General features: G+C 37.3%; 1 protein-coding gene across 1 annotated transcript; it reads right to left on the reverse strand.

The window, feature by feature from the left end:
• Window positions 1–14058: 14058 nt before the first annotated feature.
• On the reverse strand, window positions 14059–20611 carry LOC104909004 (uncharacterized). The gene is made up of 3 exons (XM_048633907.1): window positions 20143–20611; window positions 19066–19230; window positions 14059–14084 (listed from the first exon to the last, which is right to left on the reverse strand). The coding sequence occupies exons 1-3, from the start codon at window positions 20609–20611 to the stop codon at window positions 14059–14061; spliced, it is 660 nt and encodes a 219-aa protein (XP_048489864.1).
• Between the last annotated feature and the right edge of the window lie 7255 nt (window positions 20612–27866).

A 27866-nucleotide genomic window follows, 5' to 3' on the forward strand; every position in this document is an offset into this window, starting at 1 on the left:
CGATTGTTGGATGATAATCTTTTGTTTTCCACTTCAAGCTCATGTTTTTCCTTCTTCATTCTGATTAGTTTATGTTGGATGATACATCAATTCACTTCAACATGGAGATAATAATACCAAACAAAATCCAAGACATAACCATAGCCATTTGAAAAGCTTTCTCCCTATTATTATCTAGCATCAGTCGAACACGTAATAGCCGAACGTTGGATGATAATCTTTTGTTTTCCACTTCAAGCTCATGTTTTTCCTTCTTCATTCAGATTAGTTTATCTTCCAAAAAACTTCTTCTCAACTTCAAGCTCAATAATGGTAGTGTCTTTGTCCAAGATTTGAATTGCAAATACCTTATCTCACTGGAAATCTCCTCCTCAACCACATCACAAACCCACTTGAAAAAATGGCAATCTTTGTTTTCCTGAATAAAACCTAAAAAAATTTGATGTTAAACTAACAATAATCAGGAAATTTAAGTTTTTGTAACTAACAATAATCAGGAAATTTAAGCTCAATATGTAAGCATCGATAAAATTTCCTCCCAAAATTTGGACCTTGTTTCTTACAAGTAAGTACAGCAGCGCTTGCTCCATGATTACACAAGATTGGCTTTTTGCGTGAAGATTGAGAGGATGAACCACTCAATGAACCTCCTGCCATGGCTATAAGAGCAGAGGAAGAAGAGATTTGAAGAAGAAAAAAAAGGAAAAGAAGCAGAGTGTGAGGAAGAGAGAGATGAAGGAGGAAGAGGCTGAAAGAGATGAGGGGCAGTTAATAAGGAGGGAGAAGATTAAAATATTAAAGCTAAAATAAAAATAAACATAACGGCTACATACTTACCTGCTGCAACAGGTTACCTTCAGGTAACGTACCATTGAGAGAATATTTATGTCAAAGGTGGGATTATAGTTGGATTAAATGAAACCATTGGTGGAAGACCGACCAAAGATCGGATTATTCTTATCAATTTTTCCTTATTATTATTATTATTATTATTATTATTATTATTATTATTGTTATTATTATTATTATTATTATTATTATTATTATTGCTATTATTATTATTATTAATTTTGTTATTATTATTATTATTATTACAATTATTATTATTATTATTTTTATTATAATAATTATATTGTTGTTGTTGTTGTTATTATTATTATTGTTATTAATTTTGTTGTTTTTCTTAATATTATTATTATTCTTGTTATTTTTATTTTTATTATTTTTATTATTGTTATTATTGTTATTATTATTATTTTTTTTATTATTGTTATAATTTTTATTAATTTTGTTATTATTAATTTTGTTGTTATTATTATTATTATAATTAATATTATTATTATTATTATTATTATTATCATTATATATTATTATTATTATTATTATTTATTATTATTATTATTACTACTATACTATTATTATTGATTATTATTGCTATTATTATTATAATTATTATTATTATTATTTTTGTTGTTGTTATTATTATTGTTGTTGTTGTTATTATTATTATTATTAGAATATTTTATTAAAGTAATTGTTGATGAAATAGCCATCTGGGTTTCAACAATTTGCCGGGAAGACATTTCCCGGATTTCGCAGTGTGCACTACGAGGATTCATGACCACGTCATCCGCACTCACGTGGTATTTCGCTTCAGTTAGGAGGACGCGGACGAACCTGACTGGTCCGCGACGTTGCTTCAGTTACAATGAGGGTGTTGGTGGGTCGTACGATGCAATAGAGCATCAAGAGATGGATGGGGGGAGTTCTTCACGGTGATGATGTTCAGGATGCAGTTATGCGGGAGTTTGAGAGAGATCTAGACCCTACAGTTGATGATCGTTGGAATATTCGTAAGGGTAGGGGTGGGCGGTTTATCGGAGAGAGGGAGTTCATCGACTATTGAAGATCGAAAGGGAAAGGGGAAAGGAAGGTTAGAGGTCAAGTTGCAGGAGTACCTATGGTTGGGTCAGTTATCCCTAGTTTTGGTGGACACGTAGCTATGGAGATTTGGGGAGGGGGGATAGAATTACCTGAAGTGTCAGACCCGAGAGAGGATTTGTGCACGTTTGAAGACATGGGTTAGGACATTGCCTCCACCGATACAGGCTCGTCTCTGTAGGACATCTCTTACCATATCCCTTTTACTAAGTTCACACACATTGATGCACCCTTGATTTTAGCATTTGTTGAGCGGTGGCAGCCTGATACGAGTTCTTTTCACCTACCGTTTGGGGAGATGACCATCATGATGCATGATGTAGCGCATATATTGCATCTTCCAGTTGAGGGGTGCACGGTTCATGACACCACTTCATCTGGTGCTCTTAGGAGTTTGGTTGTTGACTTGGTCGGTAGGCAGTTGCAGACCTTGGGAGTCCATTTTGGGAAAATGGTGCTATTAGGGTACAGGGGGAACTGAGATTCTGTCAGACGCAGAGCCACCTGCTCCATTAGAAAGATAGCTGACGGGTATTATATGGCTGATTCTAGGCTGTTGTTTGTTCACATATAAGAGTGTATCGTTAGTTGGGTGAGGCTAAGGATGGGAAAGGGCCGGGTCCGGTCCGGTCCAGCCGAACCCTAGACTCGGATTCTAATTTTTTTTGCAGACCCGATCATAAGGGTGTGGAAAAAATTGGACCCTGACCCAGATCCTTAGATTCTCGAGGGTCTGGACGATCCAGGCGTAAATTTTTTTTTTGAATTGTGACGGACTTTTGATGCATGGATCTTTGATGATTTGGGCCGAAATTATTTTGGTGTGGTTGGGCTTGGACAGCCAGCTATGTAGAGGGAGAAGGGAGAAGTTTTTCTTCTTTAATTTCTTTTTTATTTATTTTGATGACTCTTTGTATTATGTAACCTTCATAATCCCCCTCATCATTTCTCCTAATGAGTCCATTTATTTAATAGTTTAAACACTCCAAAAATCTGATTAAAAATCAAAACTCCATTGCTGCCATATTCAAAAAAAATTAGGCATCATCATCTTCATCATTCTCTCAAATTTTTTCATTTCTACACTTCATCAATTGTTCGTGACTTGTTCTATTTGCCTCTTTCTTGTATGTGGTGCTTTGGGGATTGAAGAAGGAGAAGGGTGCACGGGTATAACGGGATTTTCCTGTAATATTCAACTCGCCCCGACGATACAGGTAACTAGTAGTTATCTTAGAACAATAGTGATTAGGGTATTATTTAGTATTAGATTATTACGCTAGGAATTGTTTTAAATACTTTTTGAATCAAATCATTGATGAAATTTGACTTAAATATACTTCATGCATGATGTATGAATATTTTTTTACAGAAAAACAAATTTTCGTCCGAGTTTTAGTATTATTTGGTATTTTGTGCGCTTTTGGCTTATTTGCAAAATAATTATTGAACTAATTTTAAAATTTCTGAAATCATTTTTTATGAATCATGTTATATATTTAGTATGTATTTCATGCCTTAGAATAATTTTTACCTACTGTTTTACATGTATATTTAATTGGTTTAACTGTTTTTTCATTTTCGTGTCTGTCATTATAAAAATCGTGAAAATTATTTCTGGAGGCCGAAATTGATTTCATTTGATATTATGTATTACCGTGAGTTTATAAATGTATGTGAATTTTTGGTAATTTTGGGCGTTTATTTTTATTTTTAATTATTATATTGGCTTTATTTAGTATTCTGTAAATTTACATTTAAAAATACTTTTAGAGTCCGAAAATTAGAAATAAAATGTGTACCATGTCAGTAGAGCCATAATGGTAGTATGATAATTTTTGTGTTATTTTACTGCTCGTACTTATTAGTTTAATAGTTATTATTGTGTTTTGTTGTGAGTTTGAGGATATTCTTTTTAATTATTTAAAGGCTTGTTAATCAGAAATAATTTGTGACCTTTTATGTTCTTGGAAGATGGTGTTTAGTAGGTTCCTGTGAGTATTATTGAGTATCATTGCGTTTACGTTTGGTTTATGAAAAAAATGATTAGTCGTGTACGTTTCATTTATTTAATAAGCCTTGGAGTTAATGGGTGATCTTATTTGATATGCTGCAGATCTGATTGAACTGTTAGTGCTGTAAAAACATACAAGTTTATTATCATTGTTGATGTTTAGTCATGTTCAGTATTTATTGTTGGAGACATTATATATATTGTAAGTTTGTAAGTTACTATTTTGAGGAAATGAAGAATTTTCTTTTTTTTATGAATCATGGGTATAAGGCCATGGCATCCTTTCTCTCTTCTTTTTGAAGAATGGTTTTGAGTTGGTGGATACTTTTGGATTTTATTTATTGTGAGATAAGAACATCCGGTGGGATAGATGTAGTCCCCGATGAAGAACATGTCAACCACCTGGTTTGCGAACTAGGGGTAAACCTAGGTTAATTGTTGTCGTCCGAGAGGTCAGAGAGTTCTGCGTGTTCTACCCTACATCGGGAGTTTGGCCTTTCTTAGACACAGGCACTGGGGAACGTAAGCCCATGGACGGACCTGGAGATTGCGACTCACTAGCGTCCGGTTTTTGACTCAATAATTTGTTGTAATTTTGTTTTATTATTATTTAAGTATTCTATAGTTGATTTACTCACTATATCTTGTTTACTTGATGTTGACTATCACTTGTAGCACTTGCGAGATTTATGGTTTTGGATGCATGTTATTGTGATCATGATCGTATGTTTTCCTTTCTTATTAATCTATGTCTAAATCATGCTTTCATTCCTTTTGTTCTGGGAGAACTGCTAGTTACTCCCCACTGACAATGAAATTATTTAATATATCCTTGAAGATGGAAATGACTGCTAGACTTGTGATTGCTTGCGGTAGCAGAGTGTGGGTTGGTAGTGAGAGGAAGCTTCTGGTAGTCTTTTTGGTAGATGAGTTATATGTAGACAATAGAGAGTCCTATGTTATGCTAGGTCTCAATGACATTTAGTTTTATTTGAGTTTTAATGGGAGACTTGCATGTCTCGTAGTTTTGGATGATGTTATGTTATGATTTGGGATAATCCTTTTTATTAGAATCATAATGTTTTCAGATATTTCTTTTGCAAGCTATGAAACTTTGGTTTGAGATTATCTTTAATTATTGTTTTCGAGTAGCATAACCGTCCTGACGTTATTTCTACTAACGTCTTTTCAGTAGTAAATCTTGATTAGATATTGTTTAGTATCTTAGTAGTAGAAGGAGCTTAGACCACTGACGTTATTTGCAGGTTTGGTGTTAAGAGCTTAGAAGGCAGCATAGAACGAGATCATGATGTATCTTGATAGTTGATTGAGGAATAGACCGTATGATATTTTCATTGTATATCATTTCCAGATTTTAGTTTAATTACTGGTGTAATTAAGGTTATTTTTCCGCTGCGATTTTATATAATCAAGAGTTGATTTTAGTTTATGATTGTCGAGTGTGTTTTATTAGTAGCTCAGAAGAGCAGGCGGTTAGAATGAGATCAAATAAAAGTCATTGATGCAATTTTCCATTATTCCCATTTACCAATCAATGATGAGATACTCCATGTTTGTTTTGATATTTCTTCCTGAATTCCTCCTCTTTCCTTACTTGATACTATTTTCTGTTTTATGAATTCCCAGACTTTTACCTTTCTAATTTCTCATTCTTAATTATAACCTCCCTCCTTTCTTTTAGCTCTTACCTTCCCATGCACTTTTCCTTGCACATGCAGGTATGCTATGATAATTAAACTGTGACTATAATATATGATAATACATTTTGTTTAGGTGTGTGTAAAAGTTAAGCCAAGTTTAAAATCAATTGGTTTAGAAAACATATGCTTTTTTTTTAATATGGATGATGTTTCCGCATGTGTAGCATCTAAGTAATCAATCATACTCGCCTAAAATGAAAGTAATCAACAATACTCTGGTTATGTACTATTTAGTTTACGTGACTGTATATGTATATATCAATATATGTGTGTTGTATGGTCGCAACTTTTTCTTCTTACCATGATTCCTTCGGTTTCTATTTGATATCCCTAATTGAAATGTCAGTTAAATAGCCAAAATTTTGAACACTACTCACCAATATGTAAAGAAATTATATACTCAAGAGGGTCTTACTTAATTCGTCTAGATGTGTAGCTCTAAAATTTGAAATTTCATTGACAATCCATCATTAAGAATATTAATGCTTAAAATGTCTATTATAACTTGTAAAAAGGTAAAATCAAAGCCGCATGAAAATTAATACTCGATATAAAGATGTGCAATGCAAGTGGCCCAACTTGTCTTAATTATAAAACTAGGAAAAAATGATTCTAATAATCCAACCTTTGACTAGTTCGTTGATTTAATCCCATTTATTGATTGTTTCTTAGTAATTCCATCTTTTGGGGATAAATTCTCAAAATAATCCGGAATCTTTTTTTCTTGCCATCCTATTAGACCGATTGTTCATCAATCGGTAGGGCCACATCGCCCACATGTTCATTTTATTAAAAAATGGATTTCATCGTCTAAAGAATATGTCCTCCATAAAAATTATAATTTTTTTAGACGTGTTGTCATCTAAAAGAATTGATTTTTTCAAATCTTTTAGATGATTGTCTGTGATGAATAAAATTATATGATAAATAAAAAAGTACACAAAAGTAACGTCTAACCATTTGCACAATAAAATTTGACATTCGAACACTTTCCTTTTTTGGAAGGAAAAGGGTAACGGAATTTTTTTTTTTTTTTTTTGGTGAATTAAGGGAAATTATATCAAATCAAGTTTTGACAAAGGTCAAGACACTTTGGGGATAGTTACCAAGAAAAATACACTCACCCCCCATAGGGGAATAATATGAGCCATCAAATGTGCAACTGTGTATTTAAAATATTTATTATTAAGACAAATCAAATAATATCTCACATAAAATTAAATATTTTTTATATTAATAAAAAAAGGTCATACTTAGTATATGAATGTGCAAAAGTAAAAAAAAAATACATCTAAATAGAAATGAATAAAGCATTATTTTACATTTTTTTTTTTGGTGAGAAAAGAGGGACTAAGCCCAATACAAAGCAAGCTGAAAAAAACTAAACAAAAAAAGAAAAATAACAGAACAAAACAAAGACTCCAACAAAGAAATTAAATAAACTCAACTAGAGCTAACTCAAAAACACCTGCGCTAGCTCCACCTTATTAGACTCAATCAAGCAACTAACCCTCGCCATTCGAAGTACACTTGACAGGGACCATACGAGGCCACGAAACACCTCCAAGGTCCTCCAATAAAATGGTTCGAAGATCCTTAGGGACCGCCATAAGCATCTCGAATTTCACCTACAACTGGACCCCATAATTCGCGAGCCAATCCGCTGCGCGATTAGCCTCGCGATAACAGTGCTCTACTTGAACCACCCAATCTCGGTTCCTAATAAGAGCAATGCACTTACGAATAATATGAATGTAAGGAGAGTTAGTGGGGGGATCCCCTTCTAACATACGAACCACAACTTCCGAATCAACCGATAGCACGATCTTTCTATGACCACCATTCCACGCCACATTGAGCCCTCGCAGAACCGCCATCAATTCCGCTCTTGTGCATGAGCATTCTCCACAATTCGCAGCAAAGCATTCGAATAACTCACCTCGATGACCCCTAATAATCCCACCTGCTCCCGCTTTTCCCGGATTCCCTTTTGAAGCCCCATCCGTATTCAAACGCACCCACCCTATACTTGGGTATCGCCACCTCACATACATCTCTTCTCTTCTGGGGCCATCACTACCTACTGGGCCTTTCTCCCGAGAGCAAGCTTCCCTCACATCTTTTAAACGAGCAACAATAAAGCTCACCTGATCCAATGGTATACGCGGCTCACTCTTGAAACACCGTTCGTTCCTCCACCTCCATAACCACCAACACGTCACACTGAACATCTGCGGCCAATCCTCATCAGAACGCATGATACGTTTCTCTATATTTCCTAATAACCATTCTTTCAAAGGGATTTTCCAGGCCAAGTCTTCAGTATCCACCCCTAGTTGTCTCCACACATGTTTGGCAGCAGGGCACTCTCGTAACAAATGAATGGTATTTTCCTCTACCTCACCACACATGAAACAGCGAGGATCATCCGTCATTTTCCTGATAAATCTGTTACCATTTGTCATGAGGCGGTCTTGACTCGCCAACCAAATAAAAAATCTGATGCGTTGTGGCACATTAATCCCCCACATGTGTTTCCACCCTCTCACTTCATCAATATCGGGTTCCGCTTCATTTCTAATCAATTTTAAAGCCGAGGACAAAGAAAAGCCCCCAGATGGAGCCTCGTTCCAGAAAATTTCATCTACTACCTCCTCATCTTCGATGAGTTCATGAGCTGCAATTTTTCCCAATTCCTCTTTATGAAGAAAATTCGCAAAAATCTCCCATTTCCACCCTGTATTAACATCCCACATCTCACGGACCGTGGCATCCTGTAACTGCACCGGGGGTTCAGCTCGCACCAGTTCGATCAAAGGTTTGTTTAGCACCCACCTGTGATGCCAAAAGAAAGTCGTATGACCATTACCTACTGCCATATTGACACCCTTTCTAACAATATCCACGCTACTCATGATGCCTCTCCAAGCATTGGAAGCATTTTGTTTCTCCTTGAACATGTCAAGGTCACATCGGCCCTCACAGTACTTAGCACGAAGGACCCGTGACCATAAAGCCGATGGTTCCGCTAAGAGTCTCCACCCAAGTTTAGCGAGAAAAGCGGAGTTTGATTGTCTCATTTGACGAATACCTAGTCCCCCCTCATGCTTGGGTTTCGAAATCTGATTCCAAGAAACCATATGCACTCTCCTTTCCCCTTCCTGAGATCCCCATAAAAAATTGCGCGACTTACGATCCAGATCATCGCATGTTGACCACGGCAATTTTGTGGTCTGCATTGTATAAAAAGGGATCGAACTCAATGCCGATTAAATCAAAGTGGCTCTTCCAGCCATAGAGAGAGTCCGCATTTTCCAACCTGCTAACTTACCATTAACCTTGTCCACCAGGTATTGGTATTCTCTTTTGGAACTACGACCGTTAATTATCGGCACCCCAAGGTACTTACCCAGATCGTCAGTCTCTTCCATTTCCAAAGTTGCACCTACTGCTTCTCTAATTTCATAATTAGTGTTCCTCGAGAAAAAAATTCTCGACTTCGCATTGCTAACTTTACTACCTGAGGCTTCACAAAAAAGAGTCAAGCATTTCATCATAATTTCGGCCTGAGCAACCGACGCCTCTCCAAATAGAATAAGATCATCCGCAAAAGCAAGATTCGATATTGGCGGCCCATTGCGACTTGCTCTCGATGGTTTCCACGACCCAAGCTGCACTTCCCTTTCAATTAAATGGGATAGTCTTTCCATGCATATGACATACAAATAGGGAGATAATGGATCTCCTTGTCGTATCCCTCTCGTGGGTTGAAAAGCATCTAAGGGCTCTCCATTCCACAAAATTCGAAGTTTAGCCGAAGTTACACACATCATGACCACGTCTACCATTTGCTGAGGGAGAGAAAGTTCAAGGAGTGACTCACGAAGGAAGGACCACCTCAACCTGTCGTACGCCTTCTCAAAATCAATCTTAACAGCCATGTAACCCATCTTACCCTGTTTATAACGCATCGAGTGAATCATCTCTTGGACAATAATGATATTGTCTGTGATTTGTCTTTTCGGGACAAAGCTACATTGAGTCGGCGAGATCAGCGCAGACAAAATAGGCTTTAAACGATTGACTATCACCTTCGTGATCAATTTATACACTACATTACATAGTCCAATTGGACGAAACTGATTAGCTTTTTGTGGCACTTCCACCTTCGGGATCAACACCAAAAAAGCATCATTCAACCCCTCGGGAAATTCTTTTCCTTCTAACACATTTCGCACAAGTAGCGTGACATTTGATTGGACTATTTCCCAATAACGCTGAAAAAATATCGGTTGGAAACCGTCCGGTCCCGGTGCCTTGAAGGGCTGCATGTCTTTCAAAGCAGCTACCACCTCACATGAGGAAAAAGGGCGCGAGATTTGTGCTCGTGCATCAACGGGAATGTCTGGAAAGCATCCCCATGGTAGACGGCTTCCTGCCACAGTCTTTTGTTCTTCTTGGAATAGCTCCCTCCAATATTTAAATACCACAGCTTTCACTGCCTTGTCATCATGAATCCAGATATCTGATTCATCCTTCAAAGTCTCAATTCTGTTTCGCCTTCTCCGAATAAGAGTGGATAAGTGGAAATACCTCGTATTTCGATCCCCATCCCTAAGCGCCTCCAAACGCGACTTTTGAAACCAAAGTAACTCCTCCTCATTTAACACTTCATCCATCTCCCTACGAAGCTTTGCTTCCAATTTAATTAAATGAGGCTGGCGACCCGAAGCAAGAATAGATTGAATCCCTTCTAACCTTGCCCATAGCTCAGCTTTTTTTCGGAAGATATTATAGAACTCCTCTTTATTCCATGACTGGAGTTTTACCGCAAACTCACGCAAGAATGGGACAATTGGAGCCATTTTCTTCCAATTCTGGAAAACAAACTCGTGGAATTTAGCATGGTTCATCCACGCAGCCTGAAAACGAAAAGGTTTTAGTGACCCCGGAATGGGCGCAAATCCATTAGTGCTTATAATTATCGGACAGTGGTCAGACGCAGTTTTAGGTAAATTGCGCACTGCACCTTCACTGAATCGCAATCTCCAGTCTTCATTCACTAGTCCCCTATCTAACCGGGCTGACTTAAATGTTTCACTTGAATTTCCACGAAACCATGTATGACTTGGTCCTGAACACCCCAAATCAATCAACTCATTGTTATTAACCCAATTAGAAAAATTCTGACATCTTCGTACCATCTCTGAGCTTTCAACTCCATTACGCTCACTCATAGTCATTGTTTCATTAAAATCCCCTGCCATCAACCATGGGCCTTTGTAATTTTCTTTAATCTTCTCCAGTTCTTTCCATAACTCTTTTCTTAGAGTGCTATCAGGGCTAGCATACACTGCTGAAAATAACCACGGGTCCTCTCCAACCTTACTAATTTCCACAGTAAGATGTTGAGAATGAGAACCATAAGAGGAAACAGTCACCAAATTTGTATCCCATAGCATCCAAATCCCTCCAGAAAAGCCCTGCGCTTCCACCCTCTGCTGCCCCGAGAAGCCAATTTTATCACAAATTTTTTGAGCTTGATCGCCACTCATATGAGTCTCAACCAGCACAATCACAGAAGGTTTATTAATCCTGATTAGATCCCTTAGAACTGGCACCTTATTACCAACTCCTTGAACATTCCAAACTAATATTTTTAAAGACATATTAAACATTGGAAAAAGGGGGTACCTATCATACTCAAGAAGTGGCACCATGGGCAGCGCTGACAGAAACAATTCCCTCAATGCCCTCATGGGCCCGTCCGTCACATACGGAAGTCCAGCCTCCATCATGAGAAACGGAGTCGCATTCTCCGGAGGGAGAAAAGCATTTATTTCCAATCTGATCCTGTTGGCCGTCGGATGGGCCTCGATCTGAGATGGTCCCTCCATCGGGCTCTCGACAAAGAATTCCAGAGGTGGGGGTATCTTGGATACCAGTGTAATTGGAATCATGATGGACACTCCGATGAGATTCTTGCGGCTGCACCTCAGGCTGACTTAGCGACGCTAAGTTAGCAGTAGGGTATAAGTCAATATTTTCTTTCCCACTCACAGAATGTTTCGAAATTTTCTTAACACTCCCTTTTCGAATTTTTGGGCCTCGAAGAGTGGCAAGTTTACTATTCGAGGAAAGAGGGGCCCTATCGCCCTTGAAGGCTATTTTCGGCCGCAATCTCGGGATGAGCGAATCTTTTATTAAAGGTAAATCCTCTTTTATCCCAACCGTTTCCTTAAAATTATCCATCTTGACTTCATTAACCTCCATAATTTTATCCCTAACTGACTCCTCCACCATTTTGGCGATTTCATTTGATTTTTCCCGCTCAGTAACTGATTTTCCGCCACTATTACATGGCTCTGGCTCCGAATTCATTGACCCGGTATTAACCCTACCCGTTTCCTGGGCGAAATCCAGCTTCCTTGGATGATTTCTTGTATCCGGGTCCTGCCCAACTATCGGATTCTCCACCTCCATTTCCATGTGAATGTCCTCCTCCACCGAGAGCATTTCAAACCTCGATCCTCCTGCATGCTCTACCACCTTATCATCTGTGGATGATTTACTTCCCTGGGGAATGTTCACCTTACCAGATGTTAGATCCTCATGACGCTTTTGAACTCCTTTGCTATGCCCTATATTTTTGGCCTTGGGGATGATTTTCCTACCCGGTTTCTGGACCAACATCCATGCACCATATGTATCTTGTTGACTCACTGCAGCCACTTCTTTAGGTTCGTGATGCTCTTTTCGGCCTTCCTCGCCTATGATGTCCTTGTTCTGGAACTGAGGACAACTGTCTTCTTTATGCCCCAAGTGACCACATCGAAAACATATCATCTTCAATCCTTCATACTGAATAATCCACGTTCTCTTGTTCAATTTGAACTTTGACAGTAACGGCTTGGATAAGTCCACTTCAATGCAAAATCGCACATATTGTCCTCTGTCCATCGAAGCCGTATTTCTATCGATTTTAATCACCTTACCTATCTTGGAACCAATCTTATGCAGAATTTGTTTGTCAAAATACTCAACAGACAGATGAGGAATCCTCACCCACGCAGTGAGAGTTCTAATGGGAGCCTCATCCGCAATGAAATTTGGAACCCATTTGCGAATCGTGAGATAGCTCTCCCCTATCATCCAGGGGCCTTGAGTTAGTACAAAATCATAATCTTCTATGTTACTGAAACGAACCACATAATAGGCATGTCCAACATCAGTTAAAGCTATCTCCCCCTTCAAAGACCATTTCGCCTTTAATCTACGCATCAAAACTTCGTAGCCTAACTTCCTATCAAATAACTTGATAATCAAGGAGTTTTTCCAAGGGACTCTGATTCTCCTTTTTTCCTCTTTCGTCAGTTTAATGATAGGGCATGATGAGTCCCCCATATCATCTTCAGAATCTTGTTCATCATCCGAGATGTTCTCTACTTCTGTAGCATCTCCTTCAAACAAAGGGTTTCTCAACCCCCCAAAACCCCTTGTTGCTTGACTATATGAAATATTCTTGATCAGATTTTTTTCCTCCTCCATAGTATTCGGTACCATGGATACATCTTGGCTATTTCTTGGAGGGGAAATCTCCCCTCGCTTGCATTTTTTGTTCGACCTTTGAAGAAGGTCATTTTCCTCACTCGAGAGCGTTTTCGCTCTCACCTCCTCACTCGAGAGCATTTTTTTGTTTTATTTGAGATAACCTTATGAGCTGGAGATTCTTAATACACGTATTATTTTACATAATTAGACCATGTTTATTGTGAAAAAGAATGATCTTTTATCCCACTAATTTATACAATTTGTACAAGTGTGGAGAATAATTGTGTTAACCTCGAGTAGGTTAACCCTGACATTGAATATATATAGTGTTTACAATACAAGCCTACGACTAATAAAAGTCCATTCTATCCTTTACATATAATGTTGCTATAGTACACGCCCTCAATCTTTACGAGGAGAAATAACGGATAGATTGGTACGATGTTTAGTAAACAAGTCAGTAGATAGACCCTTAGTAAAAATATCAGCAACCTTAGACTAAGTAGAAACATGTCGAACAAAATGACCTCCCTTGGCAACCATTTCTCGAACAAAATGATAATCGACGTCAATATGTTTGCTACGATCATGATGAACTGGATTGGCAGTGAGATAAGTAGCAGAGACATTATCACAATAGACAATCACAGGACGACGAAGAAAATGGCCAATGTCAGCAAGAAGTTGCTTGAGCCAAATGTTTTCTGCAACTGTGTAGGCAACAACTCTGTATTCAACTTCAGTGGAGGATTTAGAGACAGTAGGTTGTTTTTTCGAACGCCAGGAAATGAGATTCTTCCCAAGTAAAACAACATAGCCAGTAGTAGAACATCACGTGTCAGGGCATCCTGCCCAATCTGCATCAGAATAGGCAATAACCACAGTAGGAGAACTACTGCTATATAAGAAGTAGGGGTAAAAGTTATTCGGATAAAGTCCAACATCCAATCCAATTCAATCCGAATTAGTAATTCAGATCGGATCCGGACTGTGTTTCGATTGGATTCGGATTGATTTTTTAAAGAAATTGGATTTTCAGATCGGATTGGATTGAGGGTGATTGGATCCAAAAATCCAATATAACCGAATAGTAATATGTCTTGTAATACGTATTTGGATTGGGCTTAAGTGCTTAACTGATTTTTTTAAAAAAAAAAACTTACTCCATAGCCCAATACACAGAACACTTCAACCCTTCCCCTAAAACACTAAGTGCACTTAATTCCTCATTTCCTAAATCTACTAGGTTGTTGTTGTGCTAAATTTATTTCATCGAAAAACTAGAGTTTTTGAAAAATCGGATTTTTGGATCGGATCCAATCTAGAGTATGGAAATTCGAATTGGATTGGATCGGATTCAAACCCTAATTGGTTTGGATTTGGATTGAAAAATTGAAATCCAAATTTTTCTCGGATCGGATTAGATTAGGCTCTAATGCAAACCGCACACCGAACTTTCACCCCTAATAAGAAGAGACCAAAGTCCAATGTGTCTTGCAAATATCTGAAAATTCTTTTCACAGCATGAAGGTGGGTAGTACGAGGAGCGTGCATAAACTGAGACACCATATTAACAACATAAGCAATATCTGGACGAGTTATAGTTAAGTACTGTAATGCACCAACCATACTATGATAATCTGTGGGATCAGCAAGAAGTTCTCCAGCAAGCAGAGACAGTGTTACTCTAGAGACAACAGAAGTGGTAACTGGTTTAACAGTATGAAGATGGAATTTACGAAGTGAATCAGTGACATACTTATTTCGAGACAAAAATAAACCAGAGGGATTACGCACAACCTAAACACCTAAGAAGTAATGAAGATCCCCTAAATCTGTCATAGTAAACTGAGAAGAAAGAACATAATAAATGAATTTTCACTAGTACAAAAAATGCAATTTGCGTCGGATGTGAGGCGCCTATTTGCGTCGGACTTCGGTGCGACGCCAAAGCCCTCGACGCAAATGAATGATAAACGATCTGCGTCGTATGCGGAAACGACGCAGATGGTTCACCTATTTGCGTCGCACCTTTATACGGTACGACGCATGCCTTATACAATCTTGTTTTTCACCCACAAAAAAGGAAGATATGCGTCGCATATAGTACCACATCCGACGCAAATTGATTTTTTTTTAAAAAAAAATCATCATTTGCGTCGCATAAGGCTCAATAAACGACGCAAATTTGCGATTTTTTAACTAAAAAAATAAAATTTGTTGAACTGAACACAACAAACAGATACAGAAACGAAACTAAAACAGAATAGATACAACAAGATGTATACTCACACCAAAAACTGATCTGAAAAAAAAAACAGAATAGATAGAACGAAAAAAATATATAAAAAATGATAAGCTAAAAAATATGTTGAGAAGATACAGAATTAACTGAAAATTCGACAAAATATGTACAAAATGAAAAATAAACAACAAAAAATTGAGAAAAGAAGCGTGCAGATCTGAAAAAAATGTAGAATACAACACGAATTGATGCAACAATTCGTTAATCCAAAAAAAAATGCTCTAAAAATCCTAAAAAACAAATCTGTCAAAATACAACAACTAAAATCCTAAAAACCTGAGATCTGAAAACTTTTCGTTGCTGACATGAGATCTGACACACAATAGAGCAATGAACATCAACAATCACCGCGACGAACCACCGCGACGAACCACCGCGAACGAACCACCGCGACGAACCACCGCGAACGAACCACCGCGAACCAGTGCCGACGAACCACCGCGACGAACCAGCGCCAACGAACCAGAAAGATGAACCAGCGCGACGAACCAGCGCGACGAACCAGCGCGACGAGGAGAAAGAAGAGAGTGTCGACGACGAACCAGCGCGATGAGGAGAGAGAAAAGAAAGATGCGGCCAGGCAGCAGTTAGAGAGGAGATTGAGGAATTTAGGAGGGAAAGAGGAGATTGAAGGTAGCGAAAATTTTAGGGTTTGCTGTTTAGAGAGGGTGAGAGAGAGAGAGAGAGATAGGGGGGAAGGGTGAGAGACGGCTTGTATAATTTTAGGGTTTGGGGGGTTTGAGCGAAAATTTTAAAGGGCTTTTGGCGGATGTGCGTCGGATGGGCCAAAGGGTCCGACGCACATGATCCTTTTGCAACGCACATTGCTATAGTGCGACGCAGATAGGGCTTAAAAATTTGTCACCTGAATGCAGGGATGTGCGTCGGATGGGCCTCAATATCCGACGCATATGGGCTATATGCGTCGCACATCAATAGGGTACGACGCATATAGCTCGTATATGGTGCTTATGCAGTGATTTTGTGCGTCGATTCATTGTTGCATGCGACGCAAATGGTATTTGTGCGTCGTTTCCGTGTTTGGGCGACGCAAATGGGGCGACGCAAATTGACCTTTTTCTACTAGTGTTTGCAACAAGCGGAGAACTACTACCAGTAGGGAACTTGAGGAGGACATAGAAGTGTCACAACTGCTGCACTTGAAACCAAAGATAATAGGAAATTGATGAAACGAGTGAACCAAGCTCGAGGAGCTTGTTTCAAACCATAAATGTGGACTAAGGGAGACGATAAATATGAGTAGGTTTAGATGGATGAATATAACCCGGAGGTTGACGCATATAAACCTTTTCATGAAGAAAACCATGAAGAAAATCATTTTTGACATCTAATTAACGAATAGACCATTTAAGAGAAACAACAATAGTAAGAACTAAGCGAACAATAGTAGGCTTAATAACAGGACTAAACGTTTCAAAGTAATCAATACCTGCCTGCTGGTGATTTCAAAAAACGACACGCCTGGCTTTGAACCATTCCACAAAACCATCAGAATTATATTTAATCCGATAAACCCACTTACAACCAAGTAAATTCTTATCATAGTTGTGAGGTACCAACTCCCATGTATTATTATTTATTAAAGCCTTATATTCATCAAGCATAGCTTGACACCAACGTGAGTCTTTAGAAGCTTATTTAAAGTTAGAGGGTTCAGACTCAACAACATCAACTATTAAATTCATAAAAATCTTGGGCTTAGACACACCATCTTTGAGCCTAGTGACCATGGGATGACGATTAAGGGGAACACATGAACCTCGAGTGGGAGGGGATGGAGAGACACGGAAAGGAGAGAGGGAGGGCTCAAGAGCCGACTGTTGTGGGCTAGCGACATAACACGGCCTAGGGAGGGGTGCTTCAAGGCTGGCGGGCGATGGGAGCCTAGCAGGCGAGGCACGGGGCTCACTAGAACATGCGTGTGATCGAGCGATCGTTGGGTGGGCAGCGGGCCCAGCAGGAGGCCGGGGATGGGGAGGAAATGGGAGAAAACCCATTGGGCGCTGGCTCGTCATTGGGCCAGGCAGATCTTGGCACGAGTGAGGAGAGTGGCCCAGCGAGAGCCGGATCCTCAGCACACCTAGCAGACAAAAAATGATGGGAAGGGGGAGGCCCAGTGGGTGCTATGCGAGCTGGCGGGTGAGGGGCCGAGACAACCACGTGGCTGGTGGAGGTTAGGGAAACATGCGACGCCGGTGACACACGGAGGACATTGGTCAGATTTTAATCAAATATTAGGACCATGGGGGAGGTGTGAGGCATAGTAGACGCTGAACCAACAAGTGTACGATAAGAAAACTTATGTTCATGAAAAAGAACATGACGACTAGGGAACACTTTTGTTGGTAGTAGGATCAAAACAACGATACCCTTTATAATCCTGTGCATTTCCAATAAAAACACATGTTTTAGACTTAGGTTGTAGTTTGTGATTTTTAGAATTCAGAAATAAAGGAAAGCATTCACAACCGGTGGAAGTTTTCAAAAAATGATAGGAAGGGGGACGATGAAACAATTTTTCAAAAGGTGAAACACCCCTAAAACCGAGCTAGGAAATCTATTAATTGTATAGGTGGCAATGTATGATGCATCAACCCAAAATTCAGCAGGAAAGTTAGAATGAATGATCATAGTATGAGCCATTTCAATGATATGACGATGTTTGCATTCTGCAACACCATTTTGAGATGGAGTATGGGGACAAGATTTTTGAAATATTTTGCCATTGTCACGAAAATGTTGGAGAATAGGGGAATTATGAAATTCCCTACCTCCATCACTTTGACAATTTTAATCATGCAATTAAATAGATTTTCAACCATCTTTTGAAAAACAAGAAATTGAGAATAAGCCTCTAATTTTCGACGTAAGGGATAAATCCAATAATATCACAAAAAAATCATCAACAAACACAACATAATAACTATATAATTGATTTGACAAAACAGGACATTGCCACAGATCATTGTGAATTTTATATAAAGGATACGGAGAAACATGTTCAACCGAATCAAAAGGTAAACGATGTATCTTTCCTGACTTATATCCAACACAATCATTATGAAACTTAGAAGTACATGTGATAGACTTATTTGAACATAAAGATCCTAAGATGCTAGAAGAGGTATGACCCAAACGAGCATGCCACGCGTCACCCGACTCCTTAGTGGCTAGGAAAGCAGGAACTGGAGTCACAGGAGGGACACCAATAGGCTGAAGAGGGTAGACACCTTGCTTACTGAATCCCCGAAGCAGAACCTCCCCCGTTGTCTGGTCCTTAACCAAAATAAATTTTTTATCAAAACTCACAACACAATCATTTTCTTGACACAACTTGATAAATGATAATAAATTATGTTTCAAGTTAGGAACATGACAGACATATGATGACTAGAGAGGACGACTAGTAGTTTTTAAGGTTAAATTACCAGTATTTTTAATAGCGAGTAAGGTACCATTACCAACTACAACAAAACTAGACCCAGTATAAGGAATATTAGCAGAGAACTTACCATCATGAGGGGCCATGTGACATGCAGCTCCCGAATCCGGGTACCAAACTGAATCATTAGCTTCACCATCAACAGACTGTACAGCTAAGGCTCGAGTGACACTTTCAGATGAAGGCAAAATAAAGCTGGAATTGAATCTTTGAGGACAATAAGTAGCTTGATGACCTGGAAACCAACAAAGACCACAAGTATCGGAAGTAGGGGTAGAGTACTACATTGCTACTTGAAGAATTACTCCCTGTTGAAGACAACTTATTAGTAATATAATTTATGCAAGGAACACTATAGGATGACAAGTTAGAATATTTGCCAGGTGAAGGAGCAATTGAAGCAATCATTCACACAAGCTGAGATCAGAAACATGAGGCAATATTCATGCAGTGAAGCATGTGTATGAAGTACTGATGGGTGAACAAGAGAGAGTTCACTGGGATAGAGTAATATGGAATAAGATGAATCTCCCAAAACATAGGTTCATTTCCTGGTTGGCTATTCAGGGTAAATTACAGACAAGTGCAAAATTGATTGTGATGGGTATAAGTAACAGTGATACATGTTTGTTATGTGGTAGTTATAAAGAAGATCATTCACATCTCTTCTTTAAATGCCAATTCAGTCTAGCATGTCTGAAATATGTCAAGGAATGGATTCATTGCCCAGCACAAACAGAAGACTTGCATCAGATAATTACCTGGATTCAGAATAGCAGAAGGACTAAATTCCAGAAACATGAATTCATTTTGTTGGTGTTGCTACCTTGGTCTATATGATATGGCAAAGTAGAAATAAAGTCTTTTGGGAGCAATGTGCTCCAAGTATTAGTTTAGTTTGCAAGCAAGTGATGAGTATTGTTAAAGCTAGAGTAAGGGTAGTATTACCTAAAAAAATTACTAGAAAAGATGGGGAATGGTTCCTTAGTCTTTAATGATTGTATTAAAATAGTGCCTTTCTAAGGTTGAGGGAGTCCAACCTAGTTGGTTTGGTTCCCTTTGATAGGTTTGGTTGTAAATTGTTGTTCAATATATGATATTCTCACTTGCTTAGCAAAAAAAAAAAAGTTAGAATATTTACTCATACCATTGGAGCGTCCCCGATTTGCATTGTTGTTGTTGTTGTTACCAGAACCACGAGAATTATTGTTACCCCCATTACCACCACCATTACCACGATTATTCTGATTTCGATTATTGTTACCCCCACGAATTCTGTTATTTCTCCCCCTATTCCTCCCTCCTGAATTTGGTTTAGAGGAGGAACCAGAACCAAAACCAAAAGACTGAACTGCAACTAAGGCATGCTGAGAGGAGGAATCAAAACCATCCTTCGAACTTTTCAGACGTTGTTCATGAAGAAGCAACTTAGGGCGCAAATCATCAAAACTAAGAGGGAAAGGGTAATGCAGCAGAGTGGTAACTATATGATCATAATCAGAATCACGATCAAAACCAAACAACGTATGTTGAACTAAATCCTGATTAGAGACATGACACTGAATAGCAGCTAAGGAATCAGCAATAACCTTTATCTCACGCAAATAACCATCCATAGACTGCTAATCACGCAAATAACCATCCATAGCTATACTAGCATGCATGAATCTAGTTTGTAAATGATTCCATAATTCCATAGAGGTGGATAAATCATGCACATCAACAAAGACATCACGAGACAACGTGGCAAAAATCCAAGATTTAATTTGTTGATCAACATGCATATATTCATAGAAAGATTCATTAGGAATCAAAACACCACGATCATTAATAATAGTAGCAGGAGGAATATAAATAGTGCCTTCAACCATAACAAGCAGTTGATGTGAAAGAAGCAAACAAGTAATCTGCATTTTCCACAACAAATAATCCTCATGGGAAGAAAGAGTGATAGTTACCAGATTACTGAGATTAGGAGCAAAGATTTGCGGTAAGGAAAAATATAACGGTGACACAGGTTGGGGTTGGGGAACGACGCTAGTGGGCGTGACCGACGAGGCCCCGAAAAACCGGGTGGGAAACGCGTGATGATGACGTCAGTGAGGCAGCGCTGAGTAGGGTGGTGGAAACCTCGTGAAGACCCGTGGTGGTGGCGCCAGCAGAGGACCACGGCTGCGAGAAGAAGGACGCAGGGAAGAGCGTCAACACGCTAGCGGCGGTTGTCTGCTGGGATGGGAACCCACGCGGCGAGTAGGGAGACAAACTGACTGGAATAGTCGCCGGCAGTGGCTGGTCGAGGAAGGCGGCAGGGGCGAAGAGGAGGCCGGGAGGTCCATCGAGGAAAAAAAAGATTTGTGAAGGAAATTTTTTTTTAGAAAAACCTAGGTTGTGATACCATGTACAAGTGTGGATAATAATTGTGTTAACCTTGAGTAGGTTAACCCTAGCATTGAATATATATAGTATTTACAATACAGGCCTACAACTAGTAAAAGTTAATTCTAGCCTTTACATATAATGTTACTCTAATACAATCATTTGTGTCACTCCATCTCATTGATTGACTGTTAATTACATATAAGATTTGATTTTTCAAATCTAATAATTTTTGTCTAATAATAGAGATTAAGGGTGCGTTCTATTCAACTTATTGGCCCTGAACTTATTGGACTTTATCTGAACTGAACTTATTGAACCTGAACTGAACTTATTAGAACCTATTAAACCTGGTTGGACCTGATTCAACTTATTGGACCTGATTGAACCTGATTGGAACTTATTGGACCTTATTGGAACTTACTGACCTTATTGAAACTTATTAGACCTTATTGGCCCTGATTGAAACTCATTAGACCTAATTGAAACTTATTAGACCTTATTGGACCTGATTGAAACTTAATTGACCTTATTAGACAAAAACATTGACCATGAATAACATAAATATTACCACTAACGTAAATACTACGCCTCAAAATTTTTTATGGAGTAATAATTATTATAATTCGTCCTTTAAAAAATAATGATTATTAATTATCTCTTATGATAATTAATTTAACAAAAGAATTTACTATTTATATATTTGCCTATACATAACTTTCACCACTAATATATCTAATAGTCTTGTTTTGATTTTATAAAACACTAGTAGAAAATCAAAAATTAATTAACATTTATTGCTAACAAGTTAAAATTGGCATATATAAAAAAAATTCTCACTTCACTTTCATTATTGTGAAGGTAAGTAGATAGCATTAACTCCTTCCTTCATTTCTTCTCCTTTCTTCTTCTTTCATTTATGTGAATGTACTAGAGGATAAAAATAAAACAAAAAGAAAGAGAAACAAAATGGTCAAAATCACCGTAGCTTTGCATGACATTGCTTCATTCATTTCTTCTCCTTTCTTCCTTCTGTTTTTTTTTTTTTTTTTTTTTTTTGCTTTTCTCCAATACTCCATTAGAGGCACAATCGCGAAGTCACCAATCATAATCACCCATTTTCGCAAGTAGTTAAAACCATGGAACCAAGAGCTGATTTAAATTTGATTGACAAGACGAGAACAAAGAATATGGAGATAACTCGGGCGAAAATTGCAGATGAAATATGGTTGGATGTTGGTGAAGAAAACGTATTGATTGAAGAGGATGATGTAGAAGATGAAGAAAGATACTCCAGTGATGATAATGAAGCAATCAATTGATAACATTTATATCTTTTATTGTTATTAGTAACGAAAACATGTTATCTCTAGTTATTTAAAGACGAATTACAAAATATTGTAATTATAATAATTATTATTATTATTGTTAACCTTTATTATTTGACCATGATTATAATATTATTTAATAGCAATATAAATAATCAAATAATAGACAATAATACAAGTATAATACTATACATTGTGGTACTTTAATAAAAAATTCTAATAATAACATAATCAGCTAATAGTAATATGAATAATAAAATAATAGACATAATACAAATAAATAATAAAATAATAGACATAATATTAATAAATAATGAAATAATAGACACTAATACAAGTATAATACTATATAATCATTGTGGTACTTTAATTAAAATTCTAATAATAACATAATTAGCTAATAGTGATATGAAATTATGAATAACAAAATAATGGACAATAATACAAATGTTTATTAAATATTGACTATTTGGACCTTATTGGACCTTATTACACCTGATTGGAACTTATTGGACCTTATTAGACCTGATTGTAACTTATTGCGTCTGATTGGAACTTATTGCACCTGATCGGAACTTATTGGACCTTATTAGACCTTATTGGAACTTATTGCCTTATTAGACCTTATCTGAAGTTATCTGAACTTATTGGACCTGAAATTTAATTTTTTAAGTTAAACAGAACGCGCCCAAATCTCTATTATATAAGTCAAGGGAGGAGGTGTGGTGTCCTCTTTTGAAGTGACCAAAATACCCTTAATGATCTAATTAATGGAATTAAAAAAATTACAAAAGCAAATCGTTTAAAAATTCTCATTCCAACTTGCCATTTAAAATAAGTTTTAAATGGTATATGCATCAAATACTTCAATCAAAAATTAAATGGACAAAATATTTATACCTTATAAAAAAAGATGGCATACATAACGTGCACATAAAAAGTATGAACATTCACTACCTTTGATACTCTTTAATTCAGTTAAACCAACCCATTATTTTTGTTATTTCTGTTCAATATTCATTCACAAAAAATTAATGTTAACAATCACTCACAACCTTTTTATTTTTTTATATTAGCGAATAATATATCTAAATTCATCTAATTGTTGAATTTTTCACATTTAAGTTTAATCATAAATAAAGTACGAATGGAGTATCTAATAGAATAACAAATTTTGAAATTAACGCACGCATCGCGTGCATATGAAGGCTAGTAATATTAAATGGCAAGACTCGTCAATTATTCAGTCCACTCATCCGTTGCCATCAAGAGAGCGCACCTTATTTTAAGAAAGTAGCTAGATCATGCGTTACTATAATAAGATCGGCAGATCCGGAAATCCCACCAAAAAAGGAAACTCAAGTTTTATTTAACAAGAAATTAAAATCCGCATGACGTGCTTCCCAGTTGCCAGTTCCCAACTTCTCTCGCTGATCTGCTGCTATTCAATATATGCAAGTGGCATGTGCTTATGTGATAAGATACACAGATAATCATGCAGAGATTATTTAACACAAGAAATAAACAATCAAACGAAGTGCTTCCCTCTGCTATAAAACCATCTTTGTAGAAGTGTAGTTAATAACTCAGAAATCAAAAGTGAGAAAAAAAACACTATTTTAGTATCATTACTACTCACAGCCGTGAGATGGAGATGAAGAAAAACATGAATGTGAAGGGAGTGCTTAGTTTGGTGTTGATGCTAACCATTGTGATGCTAGCCACAACACCTCAATCCACCTTTGCTGTTCGTCCCCTCTCAAACATTATGTTTGAAGGGATTGGTATCAACACCCAACCTCTTGCTTGCGTTTGGTATAATGAAGCATGTGGTCCTTTCTACCCTTGTTGCGGAAAATGTTATTGTGACTTCGTCTTTTCTGCTGGAGGATTTAGGTGCACAAATACCGCCTTTGATTCTTCTCAAACATGCAAAATATAATCTAGCATGTTAAAAAAAACGACGGTTAATTAATATGGTTTGGATTATAAAATATTTCAGTTTGGATGCTTCTTCAATCTGCTGGTTGTAATAGTTAAATAAAGTTGTCACCCGCTCCTCGTAGTGATTAGTATGTGGTTTGGTATAATAAAAGTTGATGTGTTTTATTTGATTGTAACTTAAGTTGTCATCGTCATTGTTACCGACTTGGTTTATTAGTTCTTGATCGTTCAATTCTAAATATCTAAATTTCCCTCTATTCCGTTTTAAACCCCTAATGGTTCTCTTTTCAAAAGTCAAATATCATATGTTGATCATAAATTCAAACTAATACATAAGTTGAAATTCTACTTATAAGATATTTTAATGGGTATATTCAAGAATTAATATATCAGTTCGTTTTTAAATTTCTTCTCATTACATAATTAAAGATATTGCTTGTAAAGTTGTATATTGAAAACTCTTGGAAAAGAAATGAGAAATTTAAAATGAGGAGTATTATTATATAATTGAAACAAGATCCTAGGACAGATTCAAAAAGGTGTGGGAGGACTTTTATCAAATCAACTAGCAGTGCTAGCAAAATGGCGTACCTATTTGCAAGAGTGCATGTATATACTAATTGAAATTGGATGTCCTAATGTGGCTATGCCGTGTAGGAGCCTAGCGTTAGGCATGGGCAAGGGTCGGATCTGGGTCGGGTCCAGTCGGATCCTAGACTCAGAACATAAATTTTTTTGCAGACTCGGACCCTAAGGGTCTGAAAAAATTGGACCCTGACCCAGATCCTTAAGGTCTGGAGGATCCTGGCCTAAATTCTTTATTTTGCCAAATTTTCAGCATTATTAATATCAGTAATCATTTGAAATTCGTATGAAACAAACACAAACATATAGATTGAAAAAAAGTAACAAACACAAACTTATAAACTTTAAGGAAAAATGAAATAAACACAATTCACAGACATATAAACTGAAAAAAAACGAAACAAACACAAACATACAAACTGAAAAAAAAATGAAACAAACACAACTTACATGAGACTTCAGAATAGGTGTTTTGGTGTTTTAGTTTAGGTTTTAGTCTTTTAGAAAATCAGTTTTTTTTTCAAAAAAAGTTAAAATTGTATATAATAAATAAGCTTAGGGTCTACGGGTCGGGTCTGCGGCCAAAATTTTAAGACCCGGACACTAAAAAATTCACGTGGACCCAGACCTGGACCCGGATCCTTAGGGTCTGAAAAAGTTGGACCCAAACCCTTAAATTAGGGTCGGATCCAACAGGGTCTAGGTAGGGTCCGAGACCCATGCCCATCCGTACCTAGCATGTTTGACGTGATTATAATGAATTTCGATACAAGATGCGTCTTGGTCAACCCGATTGGTTGCACCAATCATCAAGGTCTATTTTAGGTCGAATCAATCGTTGCTCTTGAGAAGTCGAGATTGAAACTTGGCTTAAAAGTTCAAGGTATAGTTTGAATTTAGGTCTCATCCAATACAATTTGATTTTGCATTTTCAAATCCAAATCAAAACCAATTGGAGTTTGAGTCCAAACAATCCAAACCGAATATTCAGAGAGTAGACACGGATCCGATCCAAATTATCTAATTTTTTAAAACTCAGTTTTTTCAATGAAAATAATTACTACAAAGTTGATCATTAAGTAAGTTAATATCAACTCTCTTTGTTTTTTTTTTATTGATTACCTTTAAATATGAGGTAATAATCGAACTGTGCTCGTTTTTCGATTGATGTACTCAGTGAAAGTTTTTTTACGTCTTCAAAATAATGTTAGTTGTTTTTTATTCAAATTTGTTACTAGGAATTTAGTCAATTAGAATTAGATTAGTACGTTGTATGGTATCGTTGTTAAACAACAATTAAGTTGTGAATACTATGGCGCATTGACCTCAAATTTTTCCTTATTTTGCAATTTAGATACGCTGGGTAGAACCTTTATAAAACAAATCTTTCACTACCAATATCTCTACAGCTGGCCTGCTAATAGTTTGGCCAAGCAAATTAATTTTCAACTATTTAACGTTTGGGCCTAACGAGATCTAACATTGGACTAGAGCCTAGTTCCATCTTGGTTTAGCTCATTAACACCCCTTATCTACAGTTCTGACCCGGCGATTTTCAAATCCTGGCTCCACCACTGGTAGTCATTGTGTATTTTTTTTATTACGGAAACAAACAGAGGTGATATAAGATAATCAAAACCCTAAAACAATAATCAGGATTAAGTGTTTTATTAGTTTATGATCCGATTACACATCATTTTCATATTTTGAGACGATACAATATGCATACACATACTCAATTATATTGAATATTTGACTGCTTGCTTAATTAACTTGAAAATACACGTTTAAAGATATATATACTCATTTGTTTTATCAGATGGTGCGGCGAAGGGAAGCCCAGGTGATGCTGGTGGAGGGATAATAATTCGTGATCATTATGGGAATATCATTTCGGCTATGATGACCAATTTTGGTAGTTGTCATGCATTTAGAGCTGAAATTATGGCGTTGCTGCGGGGATTGGAGCTGGCTCGAAACCTACGAATCACCAAGCTGATTATTCAAATGGACAATTTGGCGTGTGTTAAGCTAATGCAACGAGGAGATTCTGAAGGAGGTGAATGTGTACATCTTATTAATATGTGTCAAGAGCTGCTTCGCAGCGAAGAGTGGGATACCCAAGTCATTCATGTCTATCGAGAAGGTAATAGGGCCGCGGATTGGCTCGCCAACCAGGGGGTGGCTCAACCTCACAGGATTGTGATCTTGGAGGATATACCTTTAGCACTGCGTAGAATAGTAGATGAGGATTTTAGGGGTGTGGCTTTGCCACGTCTAGTTCCTCCTTAGTTTCTTTTTGGTTGGTGTTGGTTAGTTGTAGTTTGCTGTTCTGTTGTTTTTCTTTTGGTGTCCTTTGTTTGTGATTTTTCTTGTTGTTTTCTTTGTTTCTTTGGGCTTTTCCCTCTTCAGTATTAAAAAAAAAAAAAAAAATTTGTTTTATCAGATGATACTCATTTGAAAAGTTCATTATTACTTACTTGATTCGATCAATACTCATTTGAAAGAATATAAACTTATAATTTGAAAAGATGTGTCCTCCTTTATTTCGTCAAATACATACATAGTTATTTCAAATATGCATATTTATTAAGCCTAAAGTGTACATAAAAATGTCTAGACCCGAAATTATTATATA

Source organism: Beta vulgaris, chromosome 7, assembly GCF_026745355.1.
Source record: "Beta vulgaris subsp. vulgaris cultivar EL10 chromosome 7, EL10.2, whole genome shotgun sequence".
NCBI lineage: Eukaryota > Viridiplantae > Streptophyta > Magnoliopsida > Caryophyllales > Amaranthaceae > Beta > Beta vulgaris.

Coding starts and splice junctions, on each gene's coding strand:
- LOC104909004 (XM_048633907.1), bottom strand. CDS start 20,611: ATGGATGGTTATTTGCGTGAGATAAAGGTTATTGCTGATTCCTTAGCT. Junction 19,231..20,142: donor AAATCGGGGACGCTCCAATG/GTATGAGTAAAT, acceptor GTTGGTTTCCAG/GTCATCAAGCTACTTATTGT. Junction 14,085..19,065: donor TCACATGGCCCCTCATGATG/GTAAGTTCTCTG, acceptor ATTCTGATGCAG/ATTGGGCAGGATGCCCTGAC.